This window comes from Osmerus eperlanus, chromosome 12, assembly GCF_963692335.1.
Source record: "Osmerus eperlanus chromosome 12, fOsmEpe2.1, whole genome shotgun sequence".
Lineage (NCBI taxonomy): Eukaryota > Metazoa > Chordata > Actinopteri > Osmeriformes > Osmeridae > Osmerus > Osmerus eperlanus.
The window spans coordinates 1,550,779-1,572,492 of NC_085029.1; the positions used below are offsets into that span (position 1 = coordinate 1,550,779).

Below are 21,714 nucleotides of genomic sequence, written 5' to 3' on the forward strand. Positions count from 1 at the left end.
CTAATATTTTGAGTAAAGCGACTGCCAAAGCAGTAATGTACTTGATCAGTGTCAGGCAAGTGTTGCTAGTAAGGCAATGGTAATCAACCCCTCATTAGACGGGTTACATCAACTATGATTTTTTTTTTTTTATGATTTTTAATTGTATGAAATACAGGAGCAAGAAATTTATTGTTTCTGCTGCTCTGTAATTTTAACCTCAATTTAACACAAATCAGGATTCAATTTAAATCTTCTTTAATCTTTCTCTAGTTACCAACCAAATTAGATTTACTTGAATCATGTTGCTCTTACATTTAATAAAAATGTAATCTTCAATTTGGTTCATATGCAGTGGTTTAAGTTAGTAAGCGTGGCAACATATTTGGGGTGGCATGGATGCACTGATGCGTGCTTCTAGATGAGGTGATGGTATCTAGGGGGATAGCAAGCCTGAAGATGTTGATGTATTTAATAGATTCCCAACAATAAGGGAAACCTCAGCTGGTTTCTAAAGGAAGCAGCATTTTCTGAATTTTATGATTTTTTTGCAACTCACTGCACACACATTTACATTCAGAACCCTGTGTATATAATGAAAAACAATGTTGCATGGTATTTTTCTATCCCATTTTCTTACTAACTGTGCAAGTTGTACGCGATGACAAGAAACATATCCCAAATATATTGCCGGGATGGCCAGAATCTATACATGACTGCAACAAGTTGACAACGGCCAGCTAGGAGCTTCGTCTGAGAGAAGCACAGAAGGCCACCTGCTGGGAGAGGACACACATCCCTGTCATGCCTTCTAAAAACCCCACTCTTCAAAGCAAAGAGCTGATGCTTTTCTAAAGAATCAGAATCAGAATGGGATTTATTCGCCATGAAAGTTTGCACAGACAAGGAAAGTTAGGACTACAAATGCACCCTTCTAGTGGTTAGTGCCAAGGAGTAGTGCATACTAATTTAACTAATCTAATTATGATCTTAACAATATTGCATATAATAAATGGATTATGTAATGCCGCAACAACAGCATCATATTTCCGGGATTTTCACACCATTGTCACACAGAGAGACGAGTCCTCCCGGGTGCTTTCAGCACCAAGGACAGCGGCCCCAGCCGCCTCATGGCCAGGCTGTGGCCGCCTCTTCCTGCTCCCACTCAGCACGGCAGCACACACAAGCAGGACTGACAGGGTTTAAAGGAGAGGCAACACCTCAAGCTACAGAATGGGTGTGGGACGATTTCCAGCACCAGTACTGTGAGCATGGGCGGCGCTAAGGAGGGGCTAACAGGTGCTTCAGCACCCCCAAGAAAGACCAAAGCAACCTGATAACACCCAAAAAAATAATTTCTGGAAAATCCGATTGGAGAATCGGATGTTAATTGTACGGAGTCTGACACGGAGCAGTCCGCTGATGCGTTTGCCGCGGATGCAGAGAGGCAGCTAGCACAACTGCAGTTCCATTCAAATTAGCATCACGAGTGGACAAGTTTGGATCATTTATTAATAGTAGTTATATATATAATTGTGCAGCTCCCCCTGTCAATGATACAGTACTGTGAGGTGGATGTGACGATCTCCAGCACCAGTACTGTGAGGTGGATGTGACGATCTCCAGCACCAGTACTGTGAGGCGGGTGTGTGACGATCTCCAGTACTGTGAGGTAGGTGTGACGATCTCCAGCACCAGTACTGTGAGGTGGGTGAGATGATCTCCAGCACCAGTACTGTGAGGTGGGTGAGATGATCTCCAGCACCAGTACTGTGAGGCGGGTGTGATGATCTCCAGCACCAGTACTGTGAGGTGGGTGTGATGATCTCCAGTACCAGTACTGTGAGGTGGGTGAGATGATCTCCAGCACCAGTACTGTGAGGTGGGTGTGTTGATCTCCAGCACCAGTACTGTGAGGTGGGTGTGTTGATCTCCAGCACCAGTACTGTGAGGTGGGTGTGTAAGGAATGTAAGGAAAACAGGGAAAATCTGTTTCGTTATTTCAAAGCAAATTTGCTTTTACAAACGATATTCAGCTGCTTTCAAAGGGGCTGGCTAGTTAACAGAACAACAATATAAAGTGGATATACTTTCAGTATGAATGTAGGCTACCACAGAATTGCTAATTTGACTAGAAAAGATGTGGAGGTTGAACAAGTGTTCTGGTGAGGGTGGTAAATGACCTCCTAAGGTCGTCAGACTCTGGCTCCCCCAGTCTACTTACCTTGCTGGATCTAAGTGCCGCTTTTGATACAGTGGATCATGGTATCCTGTATCGGCGCCTCCAGGAGGTGGAAATTACAGGCACTGCCCTGGAATTCTTTTATTCCTATTTCACAGGACGACAGGAATATGTTGCCCTTGGCAATCTCACCTCCAGCACTAGATGCGTTACCTCTGGTGTTCCCCAGGGGTCAGTCCTGGTGGTACGTGACAGTAGCTAGTGGTACATGCCAGCGCCTCCACTGGTACATGACAGTTACTGTTCTGTTGATAGTGGTATGCAAGCCCTGCTCTTCTTAAATTACATGCTGCCCCTGAGAAAAATACTTCGGAGTTATAACATCCAATTGAACCTCACCTGACAAACACCTGGCACTATCGCGGACTACCAAATGCCTGGATGACATCCAGCACTGGATGAGCAACAACTCCCTACAGCTAAATGGCAGCAAGTCAGAAGCCATTCTTATTGGCACCCCCCATCAAACAAAAAAGGTTGGTATCACCAACATCCCCATAAATGTTTACCCCACCCCTCTCTCCTCACTCGTCACAAACCTGGGTGTCAAGCTGGACTCATCATTGTCCTTTGATGCACACATTAAATCCATCTGCCAAACTTCTTTTTACCACCTGAGAAACATCTCAAGGCTGAGACCCTCTCTCTAACGCTCTCAACGAAGGCAGTCGCATTTTATTTCCCTCTTCTCCCCCTGACCTTCCCTGCGTGCTTTCCTGCTTGGCTTCTATCGTATTGTCTAGTTATTCACGGAGAAATGCTCTGAAAGTTTCAATCATTTGGATAGTTTTTGAAGATATTACTCAAAATCAAATACTACAAAAAGGAACAACCTGAGAGGACTGAAGCCCAAGGAGAACAGAAGTATTTTGGGATGCCCTCCAAGACTGACCACAGGCAAGCAAGCTAAAGCTTGTTCCCTGTAGAACTATGGCTTGTAATGACTGCAAACAACTTACTCAGAGGATAGTCGAACTGGAGCTAAGAGTCAGAACCCTCTTAGATATCAGAGAGACCGAATACTTTATAGATTCCATGCTACCTAGCCCGGAGGCTAAGCTACCTGCCAATGAGCCACCCTTGGAACCAGCTTTCTCTCCACCGGCCGTTGGACCGGATGAGTCATGGCCTGCTCTCGGCGCTAAACCAAAGAGGCCTAGCACCGCTTCTACCTTCATCGGAGATGGGACTGTCACCAAGGATAAACAGCAAAAAAAGCGAGGCAGAAACTCTTCCCGCATCACCTCTCCTCCTGTCACACTCAGAAACAGTTTCGAACCACTGGGAACTTTCTCTCCCTTGTGTGTGGAATCCAAGGCGAAGAGGCACAGGAGTGCTAGCCACGCAGCTAACAAACATGAAGGGCCCAGATCGCCGACACACCATGACGGTAGCTACTACACACATGCAAATCCAACACATCATCGTCTGCTGCGACCGGGAGTCCCCCATTTCACTCCAAGCCCCTCTCGGACCACTCGGGGCGCTGTTCGACCCCCTATCAAGCCTAATCAGACAACAATATCACAGGATTATCAAGATCCAAGGTATGCTAAGACTACCCACAGCCCATCAACACTTAGAGGAGCTAACACTGCTAGCACTATAGAATCTACTGCTAGCACTGACACAGTGGCTAACCTTGGTCTAGTACAAGGTCCTATCATTGCTAACCCAAATAAGATAAGAACTGGCCCCGCAGCTACTGATAAGGCAAACGTTAGAAATGCAAACACAACACCACATATGGCCACTATCTTGATTGGAGATGCCATGACAGCAAATGTTAAACTGGCAAAGACAGAAAATATTTGTCTTAGCAACACATCTGTTGAGGAACTGTCGTCAGAGGTACAAACAATCCTCAACAATAAACCAAACAACCCTAAGATTATCATCCACATTGGCTCGTTTGATATCCTACACAAGAAAACTGGCACTGAGATACTTAAAAAACATTTCACCCAGCTACTGAACACAATCAACAGATATCAAGATGTATTCATCAGTGGACCGATTGCATGCTTTCGCAGAGGAAAAGAAGCCTTCAGTCGACTACTATCTTTCAACACATGGTTGGCATCTGTCTGTCTGACACACAAACTGAGATTTATCGATAATTTCAATGTGTTCTGGAACTGTGCAGACCGTTTTCAAGCTGACGGACTCCACCCAAACCGTAGAGGATCTCGACTACTAACAGCAAACATCAGTCACGTGCTCCTGACCAGAAATCAAGCTTCTCTCCCTATCCCTGTTGTGTCTAAGCTGACTGACGCACCCCAAACAACCTCCCATGGAACAGAACAGAACATTCAAACAGCCTCCTGCAAGGACATGGGCCCTGCACAGATCTGCACCCCCCGGATGAATTCCCTTGTGACATAGACCTTCCCATAGAAAAGCTACGCTCGGACAGCCACCATGCTATTTCATTAGACATACCGGTCATCATCACAAACAGAAAATGGCATGGTAAAATGCATGGTTACAAACCTGAAACTAGTGTTAGAAGTCACAGAACTATCCATATTCTTCCAACAGATTTATCTACCCCTGTTTTATCTGTTAATAGCCCACAGATGAAACTGGCCCTTCTAAATGTTAGATCACTAAATAACAAAACATTTCTAGTTAATGATCTGGTCAAAGAAAACAACTTAGACTGCATCTGTCTAACAGAAACCTGGCTAAACAATGACACGGCAACAGCAACTTTGATAGAAGCGTGTCCGCCCGATTACAGCTTTCACCAAGTTTCTAGGAAATCAAAAAAAGGTGGAGGAGTCGCAGCTATTTTCTCCTCTAAACTGTTGTTCAAAATCACTGAGCTAGGTGAATTCACATCATATGAATATCTTGCTATAGAGCTCAAAACCGAATCAATACTTTTTGTTATTATATATCGGCCACCCAAGCACTCGCCAATATTCATACAAGAATTCTCTGAACTATTATCACTATGTGTCACTAGATATGACAAAGTAGTTTTAAACAGAGATTTAAATATCCAAGTAAATAAAAAAGCAGACCCAAGAACTATTGAGCTCTTAAATCTCCTCGACAGTTTCAATCTAATTCAACACATAACAGACCCAACACACCGGCACGGAAACACACTAGATCTAGTGATAACAACTGGACTAAATATCAATAATATTTCAATAACTGATCTACCCCTCTCAGACCATCATTATATACTTTTTAATGTGGAAATTATCCTAACAAAAACCAAAAAAGAATTCTTAGTCCATAGAAGATATTTAGACGATACAGCTGTGATGACATTTCCTGAACAATTTGCTCTATATGAGCCGACTAATCATGATTGCTCTCGAATGAAATGGTAGAGAACCTCAATGATGCACTATTATCTGTGTTAGACTCTGTTGCGCCACTGAAAACCAAAAAGAAGTACACAAGCAGAACCTCCCCATGGCTGAGAAATCAAAATGTTAGTGAAACGAAAAGAAAATGCCGTGCAGCAGAGAGAGAAAATGGAGGAAAACAAAGATCACTATCCACTACAATATCTACAAAGATACACTAACCACCTATAACAAAACCATCCGTCTAGCAAGGAGAGAATATTTCTCCAACATTATTACAGAAAATGCCAGAAATTCCAGTTCTTTTCTCCACCATTGACCAGATGCTAAACACTGTCCCTGCCCCACCTCCATCCTCAGCAGTTAAATGTGAAGAGCTTGCTTTGTTCTTCAAGAACAAAATAACTTTGATCAGAGCTAGTATTATTAATAGTGGGGTCGAAACTGACATCAGTAGATTCTGCAACATAACCATGAGCACATTTACCTGTATCACACTTAGTGAACTTTCCAAAATTGTCAACAAATCTAACTCCACAACCTCAGATATTTATCCTATACCCACAACATTCTTTAAGAGAGTGTTTGATAGTGTCTCAGGTCCGGTGCTAGAGATTATAAACACATCCCTTAGAACTGGTGTCTTCCCAGATGCCTTCCAAACAGCTGTTGTAAAGCCCCTATTAAAGAAACCCAAATTGGATAACAGTCTACTGGCAAATTACAGACCAATATCAAACCTTCCATTTATTAGTAAAGTACTGGAAAAGATAGTTTTAGTCCAATTAAATTCTTTTCTTGAAGAAAATAACATCCTGGAAGTCTCGCAGTCAGGTTTCAGGAAATATCACAGTACTGAAACTGCTCTCACCAAAATAATTAGCGACCTCAGACTAAACTCTGATGCAAATAAAGTCTCTATCCTTATCCTGTTAGATCTCAGTGCAGCATCTGATACAATTGATCACGACATCCTAATCAATAGACTGGAAAAGCTTATTGGGTTCACGGATAGTGTATTGAACTGGATGAAATCATATATCACAGGAAGGAAGTTTTATGTTAGTTTAGGTGACCATAGGTCCAAGAAACATGAGAACTGCTACGGGGTTGCTCAAGGAAGCTGCTTAGGTCCATTACTTTTTTCTCTTTATATGTTACCACTCGGCGACATAATCAGAGAACATAACATAGATTTCCATAGCTATGCGGATGACACACAACTATATATATCCACTGAACCCAACGATGCAACGGCCATCAATTCCATTACCAACTGCCTGTTGGCAATAAACAAATGGATGAATGATAACTTTCTTAAATTAAATGAAGACAAAACCGAAGTCCTACTATGTGGCCCCAAATCCAAAAGAGAGATGCTTATTAAGAATCTTGGAGGCTTAACCCCCTGTCTTAAACCAGAGGTGACGAGTCTCGGTGTAATCCTGGACTCAGATTTCAATTTCAACTCTCACATTAATAAAGTGACCAAAACATCTTTCTTTCACCTGAGGAATATAGCAAAGGTACGACCATTCATAAACCAAAATGATGCAGAGAAGTTAATTCATGCTTTTATATCCAGCCGGCTGGACTACTGTAACGCACTTTTCACTGGTCTTCCCAAGAAAATGACTGAAAGACTACAGCTCATTCAAAATTCTGCAGCTAGATTATTAACCAAAACTAAAAGGAGAGAACACATTAGTCCTGTCCTAGCTACTTTACACTGGCTCCCTGTTACCTTCAGAATTGACTTTAAGGTCCTTTTCCTCACATACTGTGATGGCATTTTTTGATATAGTTACTAAGAATGTATTTTTAATAGACTGAGGTTGTGTTTAAACAAATGGATGTTGCAGTTGGTCTTAAGTTATTTATGGTGTTGGTTTATGATGCCTGATTGAGAAGCTAGGGGCACGGAGGTTGGGGGATGTTTGAGTTCTGTGGCCTAAAGGGAGATGGGTAGATGGATCAGTTGATCTAGCAGCCCTGACTTTTTGGCCGAGGAGATTGTGTCCTGTGTCCTGTTTGTGTTTCATTAAGGGTATCTTTACTGTCCTCATTTAGAGAAAGAGCCGTGACATCAAAAGACTTTGGTCACTTGACCTGGGGGGTTATATTGTCTTAACTGTCACTGACCAGTGTTAGCCAATCACAGAGACCACTGCATTGATGAATTGAACATTTATTAGGGGATCTGTTTTAAGTGTATAAAAGCACAAGCTTTGTGATTGTTCTTTATCACTCTGGCGAACGAACTGTGGTTAGCACGTCCTTCGTTATGACTGATCAGCAAAGCTTTGTTTAATATTACGTAATTGTATAATCTAAATAAATTGTAATAAACCCACATCTCTTGACTACTTAGATCTACACAGTGCCACTTGAATTTCCACCTTTACACTTTGGTGGCCCGTAAGGGGATCCTCGTTTGCTCAGCGTTCAACGGACAGGACTCCCTTAGAAAAGGTGATCTGATCAATCCGGCGTTAGCCGCTCATACCTCCGTCCAAATTGTCGGAGAAGGCGGGGCCGATTCGGGGGGGCCTGGCTGGTTACGCTTTTGCTGACGCGGGATCTTGAAAGAACCGGTGAGATATTCTGTTGGTCACTGTGTGATATTGAATTGTCTAAATGTGTGTTTTTAGGCTATTGTCAATAATTCGGTTAAGTAAATAATTGGGCAGAGGTAAAACTGTCCTGTACGTGTAAAGTCGTACGAATTAATAAGGTAAGGTTGTTGAACCTATATTTTACGTGTAAGTCGTAAAAAAACGTCTGCAGAAGTGTGTCGACGGACACACATAGAGGTAGTGTTGTTGACGAACAAACACATAGAGGGAGATAAATTCACATGTTATATCGTGTTATGTGTCTTTTGGAGACCCTATAAGATTAGAATATGTTGGGTTAGTGATAGTTTGAGAAATTGTATTGGCATTGGTGCAGTTCTAATTTATTAACGGCCTAAACTTGATTCTAAGTCCCGAGAGAAAGTATACTAAGTGAGGTAATCAGCTGTGTGAGTGAGAGTGTTTACAAAGGGTTTGAGTCCCTGAAGGTGGAGAACAAAAGTTAGGATGTATCCTGAGGGATTTTCAAAACAAGGGTTTGAGTTTTTTACACGCGTGTTCAAGTTTATTTTTTGTTAATTGAAAGTTATGTTTTTTGAGATTAAAAGAAGTATGAGTACCAAAAGGTGTTAAATTTAACGGCTATATACAAATTACAAACATCAACATTTTAATTATTTTCTATTTTGTTTGATTATTTGTAATTTACGAAAGTGTTTAGTAGGGGTATAATTGCATTGGAAAAGTCGTAATATTGTTAAAAAAAAATTTAAAAAAAGAAAGAGATAATTACTTGATTTTACTTTTGTGTTTGTTTCTTTTCAAGAAGTAAAACATGGTTTGTGGTTCAAGCAAGAATTATGATGGTCTGGGGGCAGATTTATCCTGTCCAAATATGAATTACATGAAGCGAAATTATGGCAACAGTAGCTTATCGCAAATTTCAATTTGGATAGACGACTATGGATTTCCGGAGGAAGGGTCATTTTCTCTTAAACAACTTAGGACATTAAAATTCAATCTTACCCAGAAAGAGGAAGAAACTAAAGATTGTTTTTTAAAATGAAATAGATTCAAGGCAGATTGGAAAGCTTTTGGTGAATGGAATCAAGAGGGTTTATTACGACAGAGTAGGATAGGGACAAATTCACCTATTTCTCAATGTTTCAAAGTTCGCGACTCAGATCTTCTGGTTGGCCCACCGCGAGCACCTCCAGCACAAGCAGCAGCCCCAGTCCAAGATCCAGTGCCAGCTGCGGTTCCAGCGCAGCAACCTCAACAGCCAGCAGACCAGGACTTATTGGGTGATGTCCCAGCAATCGTCCAGGGGGTGCTTCTTCAACCAGATGTACAACAGCAAATTCTACATCTTCAAGCCCTCCAACAGAAACTGCAATGGCAATACGAACGGCAGCCGCTAGCAGCGCCAGCGCTGATCCCAGAGACGGGAGCTGCGGCTACAGGTAGCACACCTACGATTGGGCCACCACCATATCGACCACTTTATCCTCTTGTTCCGGAACGTTACGTAGAGGAACCGGAAGGAGATGGTGGACAGTCTCCTTACCACACGAGATCTGGAAGAAAATACCAGCGTGCTTTCGTGGGGAATGTTGAAACTGCTCCGGACTTTCTGCTAGCTATGGTGGAGGCACCTGGAGCTGATGGAAACACTGTGCTAGTTCAAAGGCCATGGACTTTGTCTGAGATCAAAGAAGCAATGGTTCATTTGCCGCTGCCCGGAGAAGTGGGCGGCAATAGAATGGTTGCAGAATTAGTAACCTTCTGTAGAGACTTCAAACCAACGACTCACGAGTTGAGGCGTCTTTTAATGACAAAGATTGGGCCACAGTTTTCTCGGATTAATGCTGGATGGCCGGTTGATGACGTAAAACTTTCGAATCCAGATTGGGACCATAATGACAATAACGCATACCGGTTAGCAATAACTGGTGTGTGCGATCGAGTTCGTGATGCTTTTCCTTTGAGATTGGACATGACAAAAATCAATGGATGTAGACAGAAAGATGGAGAACTTTGTCATGAGTATCTGATACGTTTAACAGAGCTGCACAATGCTCACTCAGGAATAGAGGTACCAGCTGATATTAATCTACCTCAGGTTACTGTGTGGGAGGCCCATTTGAGAAACTGTTTCCTGAATGGAATGGATGCAGAAATCTCAGAGAAAGTTAAGGACATTTGTGTCACATGGGACAGTGCGAAGCTGAACGTGATTGTTGCTCATGCAAATCACGCAGAAAAACGCTTGAGAGATGCGAGAAAGGCTAAAATCGAGAAACACAATCAAGACCTGGAGAAGGCTACCATCACCATGTTCCAGAACCAAAACCAGAACCAAATGAGAGGTCGAGGTCGTGGAGGTCGTGGCAGAGGAAACCAGAAAGGTCAAGGACCTCGACGATTTGCCAATAATGGGAAGCCAATGGCGGCTTGGAACGCCTGCTATGTCTGTGGTCAGATGGGACACTGGAGTTCAAATTGCCCGGAGGCTGACAACGATCAGGGGACATTTGGGAATTGACTAGGTGTGGGCCACCGAGAGGAGAGTGAGTTGCGGACGGAGACAGATGGAGAACTTCAAACTGGTGATGTAACAGATCCCGACTTGCACACACAAATTAAGAATACTATCGGACGAATTGAGGAAAGTGAGTTTCCGTTAGAGGGAACTTATGTTAAATACTCTTCAGAACCTTTTAGATGTTTACCGGTTATAACATTGTTGGTACAAGGGCAAAGAATTGAATTTTTAGTTGATTCGTGAGCCACTGTGTCTGTGTTAACAGAAGAGAGTTTTTCTGTTCCTCCTAAATTGAGTGGTAGAAGCACTGAGTCGATAGCAGCTTCAGGTACTTTGACTAAAGAATGGTATACAGTGCCATTGACTTGTAAAGATTCTGTAGAAGGGATTGTGAAACATTCTTTTTTGTTTTCTACTTGTTGTCCAATGAATTTGTTAGGACGAGATTTGATGTGCAAACTCGGTATCTGTTTGATTTCTACGCCAGAAGGGATTACTTTGTTAAGAAAAAATGAGGTTGAATTGAATATGTTAAACCATTCTTTTGTGAAATATGGCATGGGTACACCAGAATATGTTTACAATTGGAAATTGAATCTGTTGGCTGTGTGTTCACTGAATTCTCAACTTGTTGACGAAGCGCGCATGCGTGTCAGTTCAACGGATGTCGATTGTTATGATGTGGAGGACCTGCACGTGGTAGCTCGTACCAGTGAGGGCAGAGATGATGTTTTTGAAGAAAAATGGTTTAGACAAGATCATTTGAATGAAAAATTGACGTTGAAAAATATTTTTTGGTCAGTGAACAGATGTGCTGTTTCTGTTTCTTTGTCAAATATTAGAACTAATTGTAAGTTGTCATACTCTCGTTTTGGAAAAGATATCCAGACAAATTTCCCATATTGCGAGGTTGATTCGTTTCCTCATGTCGCTCTTGTCAAAGACAGACATGATGCATGGTCAGATTTGGGTTTATGGGTTAAGCAATGTGAGGGACAGCAATTTTGGCAACAAACACAGGATTCTTGCATGACCTACAACCCAGTGTTAAATGTTTACAAAAAGGTTTTATGTTCAGTGGTACAGACAGTGAGGTCTGTTTTGTTAGAAGAGAAAACACTTCAGTTTGCGCATGTTGAACCACAATGTGATGTTACTTTGATACCTGCATTACGGGATATACCAAAAACGCTCTGGGCTCAGGGTAAATATGATGTAGGTTTAATCAAAAGCATGGAACCTATTGTGATCATGCCTAAATCAGATTTTAGGCCTCGCGTGCACCAATATCTTTTGAAACGGGAAGCAATTGATGGCATAACGCCAGTCTTCGAGTCACTTTTAAAAGCAGGGGTAATAATACCATGTAGAGGTTCTACAGTTCAAACGCCAATATTTCCTGTAAAGAAAATTCGAGACGAGGGGCAACCTACTGAATGGAGGTTTGTCCAAGATTTAAAAGCGGTAAATAACGCAATGTTTCCAAGAGCTTCAAATGTTGCAAACCCTTATACAATTTTTCATCAAGTTCCAGATAATTGTGGTTGGTTTAGTGTTGTAGATTTAAGCAATGCATTTTTCAGTGTGCCTGTTCATACTGATAGCCAATTTTGGTTTGCTTTTTCATTCAACGGTAAAACTTATACATGGACTCGAATGCCACAAGGCTTTGTGGACAGTCCCACGTATTTTCACGAGGCGTTGAAAAATGATCTTGATTTGTTGAAACTTACAGAAGGTACAGTGATATTACAATATGTTGATGATATTTTATTGGCGAGTCCAACTAAAAAACAATGTGAAAAGGACACTGTACAACTGCTACGACATTTGGAAAAATTTGGCCACAAAGCTAGTGCCTCAAAACTGCAGTTTGTACGAGAAAAGGTGATCTTCTTGGGTCACGAATTAACAAAAGAGGGGAAGACTCTCTCTCCAAAGAGGATTGCTGCTGTACGATCGATTCCTAAACCCAATACCGTTAAGTAGATGAAAAGTTTTTTGGGAATGACGTCTTATTGCAGAACTTTTATTATTAACTATTCTGTTCTTGAGGCTCCTTTGAGTGCTATGGCTCATGCTGTGGGCCTGAGCGCGCATGACAAAATCACGTGGACTCCTGAGGCGGAAAATGCCTTCAGGGAGTTGAAATTAGCATTGCAAACGAGCCCTACTTTGGGGTTACCTGATCAAGAGAAACCTTTCACACAGATGGTTGATGTGAAGAATGGATTTATGGTTTCAGTTTTGTTACAAAACCATGGTGGCAAATTGAGACCTGTGGCATACTTTTCGGCAAAGTTGGATCCTGTAGCAGCAGGATTGCCTATTTGTCTGAGGGCCGTGGCGGCAGCGGAAAAAGCTGTGCACGCTTCACGCGAGTATGTTGGATATGCTGATTTGACTTTGATGGTTCCACATGCTGTGGCTATGTTATTGTTGGAACAAAAGACCTGCCATTTGTCAGCTGCTAGATGGCTGAGGTATAATACATGTTTGTTGGATATGCCTAACATTACGGTTAAACGTTGTAATGTGCTTAATCCAGCTACTCTTTTGCCAATTGAGGGAGATGGTGAACAACATGACTGTGTGGCCACAGTCAATGAAGTTTGTTCACCGAGGTTGGATTTACGGGACGTACCTATTCCAAATGCTGAATGTGACTATTTTGTTGACGGTTCGGCGTCTAGGAATTCTGATACAGGGAAAAATCAAGTGGGGTATGCAGTTGTCACTTCGCATGCCACTGTGATATCAAACTCCCTGCCAGCGACTTTTTCTGCGCAGGTGGCCGAAATAATCGCGTTGACTGAGGCATGCAAGTTAGCTGAGGGGAAGACAGTTAACATATTTACTGACAGTCGATATGCCTTTGGTGTTACACATGACTTTGGTATGATATGGAAGCATAGGAAGTTTCTCACATTATCTGGAAAGCCAGTAGCACATTACCAGTATGTGTCGGATTTGTTAGATGCATTGCAATTGCCAAAACAGATTGCTGTATGCAAATGTGAAGCTCACACTAACAATACGGATTATGTTTCGCAGGGTAATGCTAGAGCGGACGCGGCGGCGAGGGCAGCTTCTAGGTTGCCTGTCTGCAATGATATGTTGACCTGTGTACATTTTGATGTTGGTCTATGTTTACAGGATGTGAGCGATGAGGAGACGGGGTTGCCATGTCCAGATAACCCTAACTTGACAACTTTAAGTTTGCAGGACATTCAGACTTGGGCCAAACCACAGGAAAAGGCTCTTTGGAAAAAGGAAGGATGTGTGAATAGGGATGGAGTTTGGTATGGTCCAGATGAAGGTTGTGTGCTTAAACCATGTTTACCTAAACATCTGTTTCGATATTTTGCTCAGTTGACACATGGGAAAGATCATGCCTCTAAAGGTGGTATGATATCAAACATGCGTCAATTTTGGCATACAAGAGGATTTGCTATGTATGCACAGTCATTTTGTCAGAAGTGTCTCATTTGCATTACGAGTAACATAGGCAGAGGAATTCAAACACGACAGTCTTCACAGCCAAGACCAGAGAAGCCATTTGAGTATTTGCAGATGGATTTTATTAAATTGAATCCTAGCGAGGGAAAGAAATATTGCTTAGTGATTGTTGATATGTTTTCTAAGTGGGTTGAAGTTTTTCCAAGCTCAAAGGCTGATTCAGGTGCAGTTGTGAAAGCTTTGATAACTGAGATAATACCAAGATGGGGTATTCCTTTGAGAATAAGTAGTGATAATGGTTCACACTTTGTTAATGATGCTATTCGTAAGCTAGGCAGTTATTTTGGTATTGATTTGAGACAACACTGTGCTTATCACCCAGAGAGCGGGGGTGCAGTTGAGCGAGAAAACGGGACTTTGAAAAATAAGTTGATGAAATGTTGTAAGGACACTGGATTGGCATGGACAAAGGCCCTCCCAATCGTGTTATTGCAGATGAGGGCTAGAGTTAGACCCAAATATGGATTGAGTCCATTTGAAATCCTGTTCGGCAGGCCACCGAATACAGGAATTGGGCCAACAAGAGGTCAGTTGCCTACGACTGACCAATGCGAGGATGTAATTCTTAATTACTGTGCAACCTTGTCGTCTGCTTTATGTGATATCCACAGATAGGTGAAGGAGGCTATTCCTCATCCGGTGGTTGGACCGCTGCATGATTTGATACCGGGAGACTGGATCGTGGTGAAGGACCTGAAACGCAAGTCCTGGAGAAACCCAAGGTGGACGGGGCCATACCAGATTCTCCTGACGACTAATTTGGCGGTTAAGATCGAGGGGAGAGCAACGTGGATACACGCTAGCCATTGTAAGCGTGCACCTTGTCTGGAGACGAAAGCGTTGGATACGCGTTCTGCGTAGTACCAAGGAAAGCTCAAAGTCTGTGCGCATAGTGCAGTTCTTTGAAGGTTGCTGTGAGCAATTTGATCGTCGTTTGCAATCGATTCGACTAGACTACACCGCCTGACAGCCTACATTCAACTGAAGATGGTCACTACGGATGCACGACCATGGCATCCGTTCCGACAACCTGGACTTTGTGGTATACGGGGTGCAGTGGGTTTTGTCTTGGGAATGGCATTTCTTATTGCATTTTCGCTTTTGTATTTTAATAAAAGTATGCATAATTCTGATGATACTATGACGATAGATGCAATGACTTCAACTGTTTCACCTGCAACGTTCCAGATGTTGAAAAGTGATGAGAGAGAGGTTGTAGATGAAATGGAATCGGAGATGGAGTTTAATTCTTGGTATAAGTTAGCAACATATTCAGTAAAACAAGTTTTAGGCGAAGAACACCCACCATGTGTGTATTGCCAGCCACTTAAGGATGTTCCACTGATTATGCCAGCACCATTTAATTCAACTAGTTGTTATGATTTTAATTACCATCGAATTATTTCAGGTGACATTGATAAAACGAGGTGTGTGGACAGTAGTCATCTGGTTTTGTTCAGGAATTGTCCAGTCTGTCCCACTAACTGCTATCATTACCAGAGTTCTAGTGGTTGGTATTTAAAATCCAATCTAGGATGTGCAGCAGTACGTCCTATGCTTACTGGACCAATTGAGAACGAGGGAACGGAAGATGTTCTGATTGATTTTGTTATAGTTCCAGGGCAGAAGTTTGAGTGTTTCGAGAAAAGTTCCGATATTGTTAAAACAGTATTTGTGGGGAACTTTAGTGAAGGGAAAGTAAAGATTGGAACTTGTAGACATACTTGGGTGGTAAATCCATACTGTGAGGCGATGCAGTTTAGAGATGTTAATGGGACTTTACACCCTTGTTACAAGTATGGAGGCTCTGTTCGTGTGGATAGTGAAGGAAAACATCATACTCCACCACCTTCTGGCCCATTGATATATCCAGGACGTGATATAGCAGATATACTTTGGTGTTGTGGAGGTAGAATTAGATCCCAGTTACCAAAAGGATGGGTGGGAGTGTGTGCTAAGGTGATGTTAGTTAGTAAGACGTTGATTAAGCCTTTAGGTAATGTGACGGTTGATTCAGGCAGACAGAGACGAGCTGCTCCTGTTGGATCTTTTGATAGTGGAATTTACATAGATGATATTGGAGTACCAAGAGGGGTGCCTACTGAGTTTAAAGCTAGAAATCAGGTAGCTGCAGGACTAGAATCATTCTTTTGCGTACATTGTACGGTTAACAAAAATGTGGATTGGATTAATTATATATATTATAATCAGCAACGTTTTATTAATTACACTGTTGATGCGATTTCTGGATTATCAGAACAATTGGCCAAGACTTCAGAGATGGCATGGCAAAACAGGATTGCTCTAGACATGTTGTTGGCTGAAAAAGGGGGTGTTTGTGTACTTTTCAATAATACATGTTGTACGTACATTCCCAATAATACAGCGAGTGATGGGTCAGTCACTAAAGCATTATCAAGCATGCGTACTTTGAGATTAGAATTGTCTGAACATTCTGGATTTGATGATTCAAAAGGAGTTTGGTCATGGATTGACGGTTCTTGGGAAATGTTTGGTAAATGGAAGGCAGTTCTTCTGTCTGTTTTGTGTGGAATAGGTGTCATTTTGTTGATACTATTGTTTTTGGCTTGTTGTCTGTTTCCCTGTGTAAGGAAGATTGTGGAAAAGACAATGGCTAAATCATTTGCTGTTCAAATGATGAACTATAGTCCCTTAGAGGATTCTGACTGGGTTCCACCATTTAAGGATGAAGAGGCTACTGTGAGTGATATGTAATTCTCTTGTTATTTTTGGGGTTATGTTTTGATTAAAGGGGGTTACTTTATTTTCTTGCCTCCATATCTGTATGGATGTTTTATATTTTTGTATGCTTATGCTTTTGTATGCCTTTGTTGTTTAAAAAAAAAGGGGTAAGGGTATCTTTACTGTCCTCATTTAGAGAAAGAGCCGTGACATCAAAAGACTTTGGTCACTTGACCTGGGGGGTTATATTGTCTTAACTGTCACTGACCAGTGTTAGCCAATCACAGAGACCACTGCATTGATGAATTGAACATTTATTAGGGGATCTGTTTTAAGTGTATAAAAGCACAAGCTTTATGATTGTTCTTTATCACTCTGGCGAACGAACTGTGGTTAGCACGTCCTTCGTTATGACTGATCAGCAAAGCTTTGTTTAATATTACGTAATTGTATAATCTAAATAAATTGTAATAAACCCACATCTCTTGACTACTTAGATCTACACAGTGCCACTTGAATTTCCACCTTTACAATACAAAGCTCTACACGGACAAGGACCTAGCTACATTGCTAACTCCTTTATAAACTACACACCAGCTAGAACACTGCGATCATCAAATGCAGGCCTATTAGAGGTCACCAGAAGCAGTCATAAGAAGATTGGTGATTCGGCCTTTGTCAATTATGCCCCAAAACTATGGAACAAATTATCCATAAATATTAGGGAAGCAAACACTCTAGACATTTTTAAAAGACAGCTTAAAACCTAACTTTTTACCGAAGCATATAAGTAATTTTATCTCAAAAGGGTTTTCCTACTTTTATTAGTTATATTATTGTAGAATCTTGGTTTAGTAAATTTGGGTCATTATTTGACTTGCTATTTTTACTTTGTCTAGGTCAGAGTTGGCGAACTCTGATAACGTACAAGAACTCTGGTCGCGTGAAGTATTTAAACAAATATGTAAAACAATCTGTTCTTGATCTGAGGCAAAGGATCCGTAAACAGAGAATACAGCCCATACTCTTGACCTGGGGAAAGGATCTGTTAACAGAGTGTATGGTTTCATATATATAGACCAGGGGTGAACCAAATGTATGTGTGTAACTTGTAATCCTACTTCTATTAGTTATATTATTGTAGAATCTTGGTTTAGTAAATTTGGGTCATTATTTGACTTGCTATTTTTACTTTGTCTAGGTCAGAGTTGGCGAACTCTGATAGCATACAAGAACTCTGGTCGCGTGAAGTATTTAAACAAATATGTAAAACAATCTGTATTCTTGATCTGAGGCAAAGGATCCGTAAACAGAGAATACAGCCCATACTCTTGACCTGGGGAAAGGATCTGTTAACAGAGTGTATGGTTTCATATATACAGACCAGGGGTGAACCAAATGTATGTGTGTTACTTGTAATCCTACTTCTATTAGTTATATTATTGTAGAATCTTGGTTTAGTAAATTTGGGTCATTATTTGACTTGCTATTTTTACTTTGTCTAGGTCAGAGTTGGCGAACTCTGATAGCATACAAGAACTCTGGTCGCGTGAAGTATTTAAACAAATATGTAAAACGATCTGTATTCTTGATCTGAGGCAAAGGATCTGTTAACAGAGAATACGGCCCATACTCTTGACCTGGGGAAAGGATCTGTTAACAGAGTGTATGGTTTTATATATACAAACCAGGGGTGAACCAAATGTATATGTTACTTTTAAGATGCATGTTTAAAGTTGTTTTCTCTCTTGAACAGAGATCTTATTGGGATTTTTATTTTTGTTTGAATTGTTTATCACTTGTATTATTGTTTTTATTGATTTTATGTAAAGCACCTTGAGCTACAATTCTTGTATGAAATGTGCTATATAAATAAAGTCTTACTTACTTACTTACTCTACCAAAACAAGCTGCAGAAAAGCTGGTGCACGCAATTTTCAGGTCCCGTCTTGACTACTGCAACTTGAAGACTGCAACTCGAAAACCATTCAGAGGCCTTCACCTAAAGTGTTGTTTCTTTTCTGTGTTGTTTTTTAGAATCCATTGTTTTAAATAGCTCTGTCCGAAATTAAATACATAATATGTATTTACTGTTTTTAAATACATATTATTCAATCTCATTATAAGCTTATTTATTATTTACAATTTATTATCTTTTTGTATTTGATATTATCCTATTTTCTACACTTTATAAACAATTTTATTACTTTGTACTATTGTTGTTGTGATTATCTATATCTTGTTAAAGCACCTTGAGACCTCTTTGTATTTTAAAGTGTGCTATACAAATAAAATTCATTATTATTATTTTTATTATTAAGTACTTCAGAGATGACAGAGAATGTCAATTGTGATCTGAGAAATATAGGTACCAAAACCACTGAGAAGAACTGTCATCACCAGCTGCATCATAGGCACTGCATATCTATAATTCCAGAAATCTGTGTGTGACACAAACGTCATCTCAGGCACTGTGCCCTATCTATAGTTCAAGGAATCGGTATTTGTGTGTTTCACTTACATCTTAATCACTGACTGCATCATGGGCACTGTGCAGTAGTGTAACTACATAGCAATTACATTTACATTTAGTCATTTAGCAGATGGTCTTATCCAGAGCGACTTACAGTAAGTACAGGGACATTCTCCAGAGGCAAGTAGGGTGAAGTGCCTTGCCCAAGGACACAACATCATATAGCACGGCCAGAATCGAACCGGCAACCTTCTGATTAATAGGCCGATTCCCTAACCGCTCAGCCATCTGACCCTCTACAGCAGTACTTCTAGTATGCTAAAATTGTAGGTACATAGGCTCTGGTGTGTGATGCCTTTTTCAAACTAATTTATTCATTCACGAGTTCAGTAATCACACCATAGATTGAATAGATAGCTTTTATTGAAGCAGGGATGGTAGCAAAGCCAAGCCTAAGGCATTGTGGTACAGGCTGGTAGCAGAGCCAAGCCTGAGGCTGGTAGCTGAGCCGAGCCTTGAGTGGTTGGTGTAGGCTGGTAGCAGAGCCGAGCCTGGTGCTGATGGAGGCCAGTAGCAGAGCCGGGCCTGGGTTCCTGGGAGGATGAGAGTGTGATTAGGGGATGCAGAGATGGTGGAGGTGATGTAGATGGTGCATGTATAGTTACCGGGGAGGTGATGTGGATGGTGCATGAATAGTTACCGGGTATGGACTCGGGGTGTGGCTGAGAGTCCTTATGGGTCACGGCCGAGCAGCGGCTCAATCGGATCCCCCGGGGAGCCTGGATAGATGACAGGGATCAGCAGAGAAAAGGGGAGGGAGGGAGACAAAAACATGCTAGCACAAGGATCAGAGCAACGGAAGACACTTTATACAAACCTCGTAATTGATACGGGGAGTTTGGTCGCATTCTTCCGTGCTTTCGCTAGGCTGATGCGTATGAAGTTGATTGGAGTTGGTACGCATTCTTCCGTGCTTTTGCGAGTTGCTTGATTGGAGTAGAGGAGGAGTCTTGGTGCGCTATCTTCCTCCCGAACTTTAGTTAGTTAATCTAACTCCCTTTGTTGCATATGACCCTACGTAGGTGCAGTGATAAGCTGTAAACTGCATTGCCTGTGATTGTATTTTGTGTCTTAATGTGTGTGTTTTAATTATTCGCTATTGTACAGCACGTTGGCTAACAGCTGTTATTTAAAAAATGTGCTTTATAAATAAATATGACCTACTGACTAATGAAATGGTATTAAGTGTTAGCTGTGTAGGTTTTGCAAAAGTGTAATGGCCAAGTATGGGCGAGGGGTGTAAGAGGAGAGTGGATGTTGAAAAAGGCAGTTGAAGGCTGTATTACCAAAACAAGATCAATGTTAACATCTAACCCTGAAAAGCCCACCTCTCCCATACCAAGTATCACTTGTGTAATAACTTGTTGCTCTGGGCCGTAATGAAGTGAAACTACATAGCAGTTATTTTGTAACTAATAATTTTGTTACTACGCTGTAAAGTCCGGTGGCTGAGCGGTGAGGGAGTCGGGCTAGTAATCAGAAGGTTGCCAGTTCGATTCCCGGCCGTGCCAATTGACGTTGTGTACTTGGGCAAGGCACTTCACCCTACTTGCCTCGGGGGGGAATGTCCCTGTACTTACTGTAAGTTGCTCTGGATAAGAGCGACTTACAGCAATGACTAAACGTAAAGTATTGCTAGGTATGATGTGTTCATTTAGCAGTTAATCTAACTTCATACCAAAACTATTTATATGTTTGACTGCAGGCAAATAATTATGTAATATTAATAATTGAGTGCAATTGCTTGAGGGGCTGACAAAAATGGCTGAGTTATAATGTTGATACTTGTCATAAACTGGAAATGTGTGGACGTCTGGTGGTTGTCTCAGACGTTGCCAGTTTCTCCACCACTTAACCCTTGTGCTGCCTTCGGGTCACATGACCCAAAGGTTCATAACGAACCATCGTTGTGTTTACCCAATTTTACCCAATACAAAAACAAATAAAAATAATTTTCTTTTAACCTTCGCAATGTGGAGGGTCTGAGACAGCCTGACGGTTAAAAGAAAATGCTTCACTTTGTTTTTGTATGCGGTAAAGTTGTCACAATACGACGGTGGGTAACAATGACTGATGGGTCAGAATGACCCGAAGAGAACACAAGGGTTAAAGACGAGGAGTGTAGACGACAGTTGCAGGAGTGTACAACTAAATTTGTGAAGCTTTACCAAACAATCTGACATGATTTATAGTGTGGAGAGATGTGAGAAATTAAGACTAAACATCAACAACACTGGAATGTCCCTTTTAGTGTGTAGAAGTGCATGTGTGAATGTGCGTATGCA

At 41.4% G+C, this 21,714-nt stretch overlaps 1 protein-coding gene across 1 annotated transcript; it reads left to right on the top strand.

Moving 5' to 3' along the window:
* The first annotated feature begins 4,757 nt into the window (after positions 1-4,757).
* Positions 4,758-9,550, top strand: LOC134031619 (uncharacterized). Its single transcript, XM_062475327.1, has 2 exons — positions 4,758-5,502; positions 9,314-9,550. The coding sequence occupies exons 1-2, from the start codon at positions 4,807-4,809 to the stop codon at positions 9,548-9,550; spliced, it is 933 nt and encodes a 310-aa protein (XP_062331311.1). The 5' UTR covers positions 4,758-4,806.
* The last annotated feature ends 12,164 nt before the right edge of the window (positions 9,551-21,714 follow it).

Bases quoted from the DNA above. Each gene is read 5' to 3' on its own strand.
- LOC134031619 (XM_062475327.1), top strand. From the start codon at position 4,807: ATGAAACTGGCCCTTCTAAATGTTAGATCACTAAATAACAAAACATTT. The intron at 5,503-9,313 runs GTGATGACATTT...TTCGCGACTCAG, and splicing joins GATATTTAGACGATACAGCT to ATCTTCTGGTTGGCCCACCG.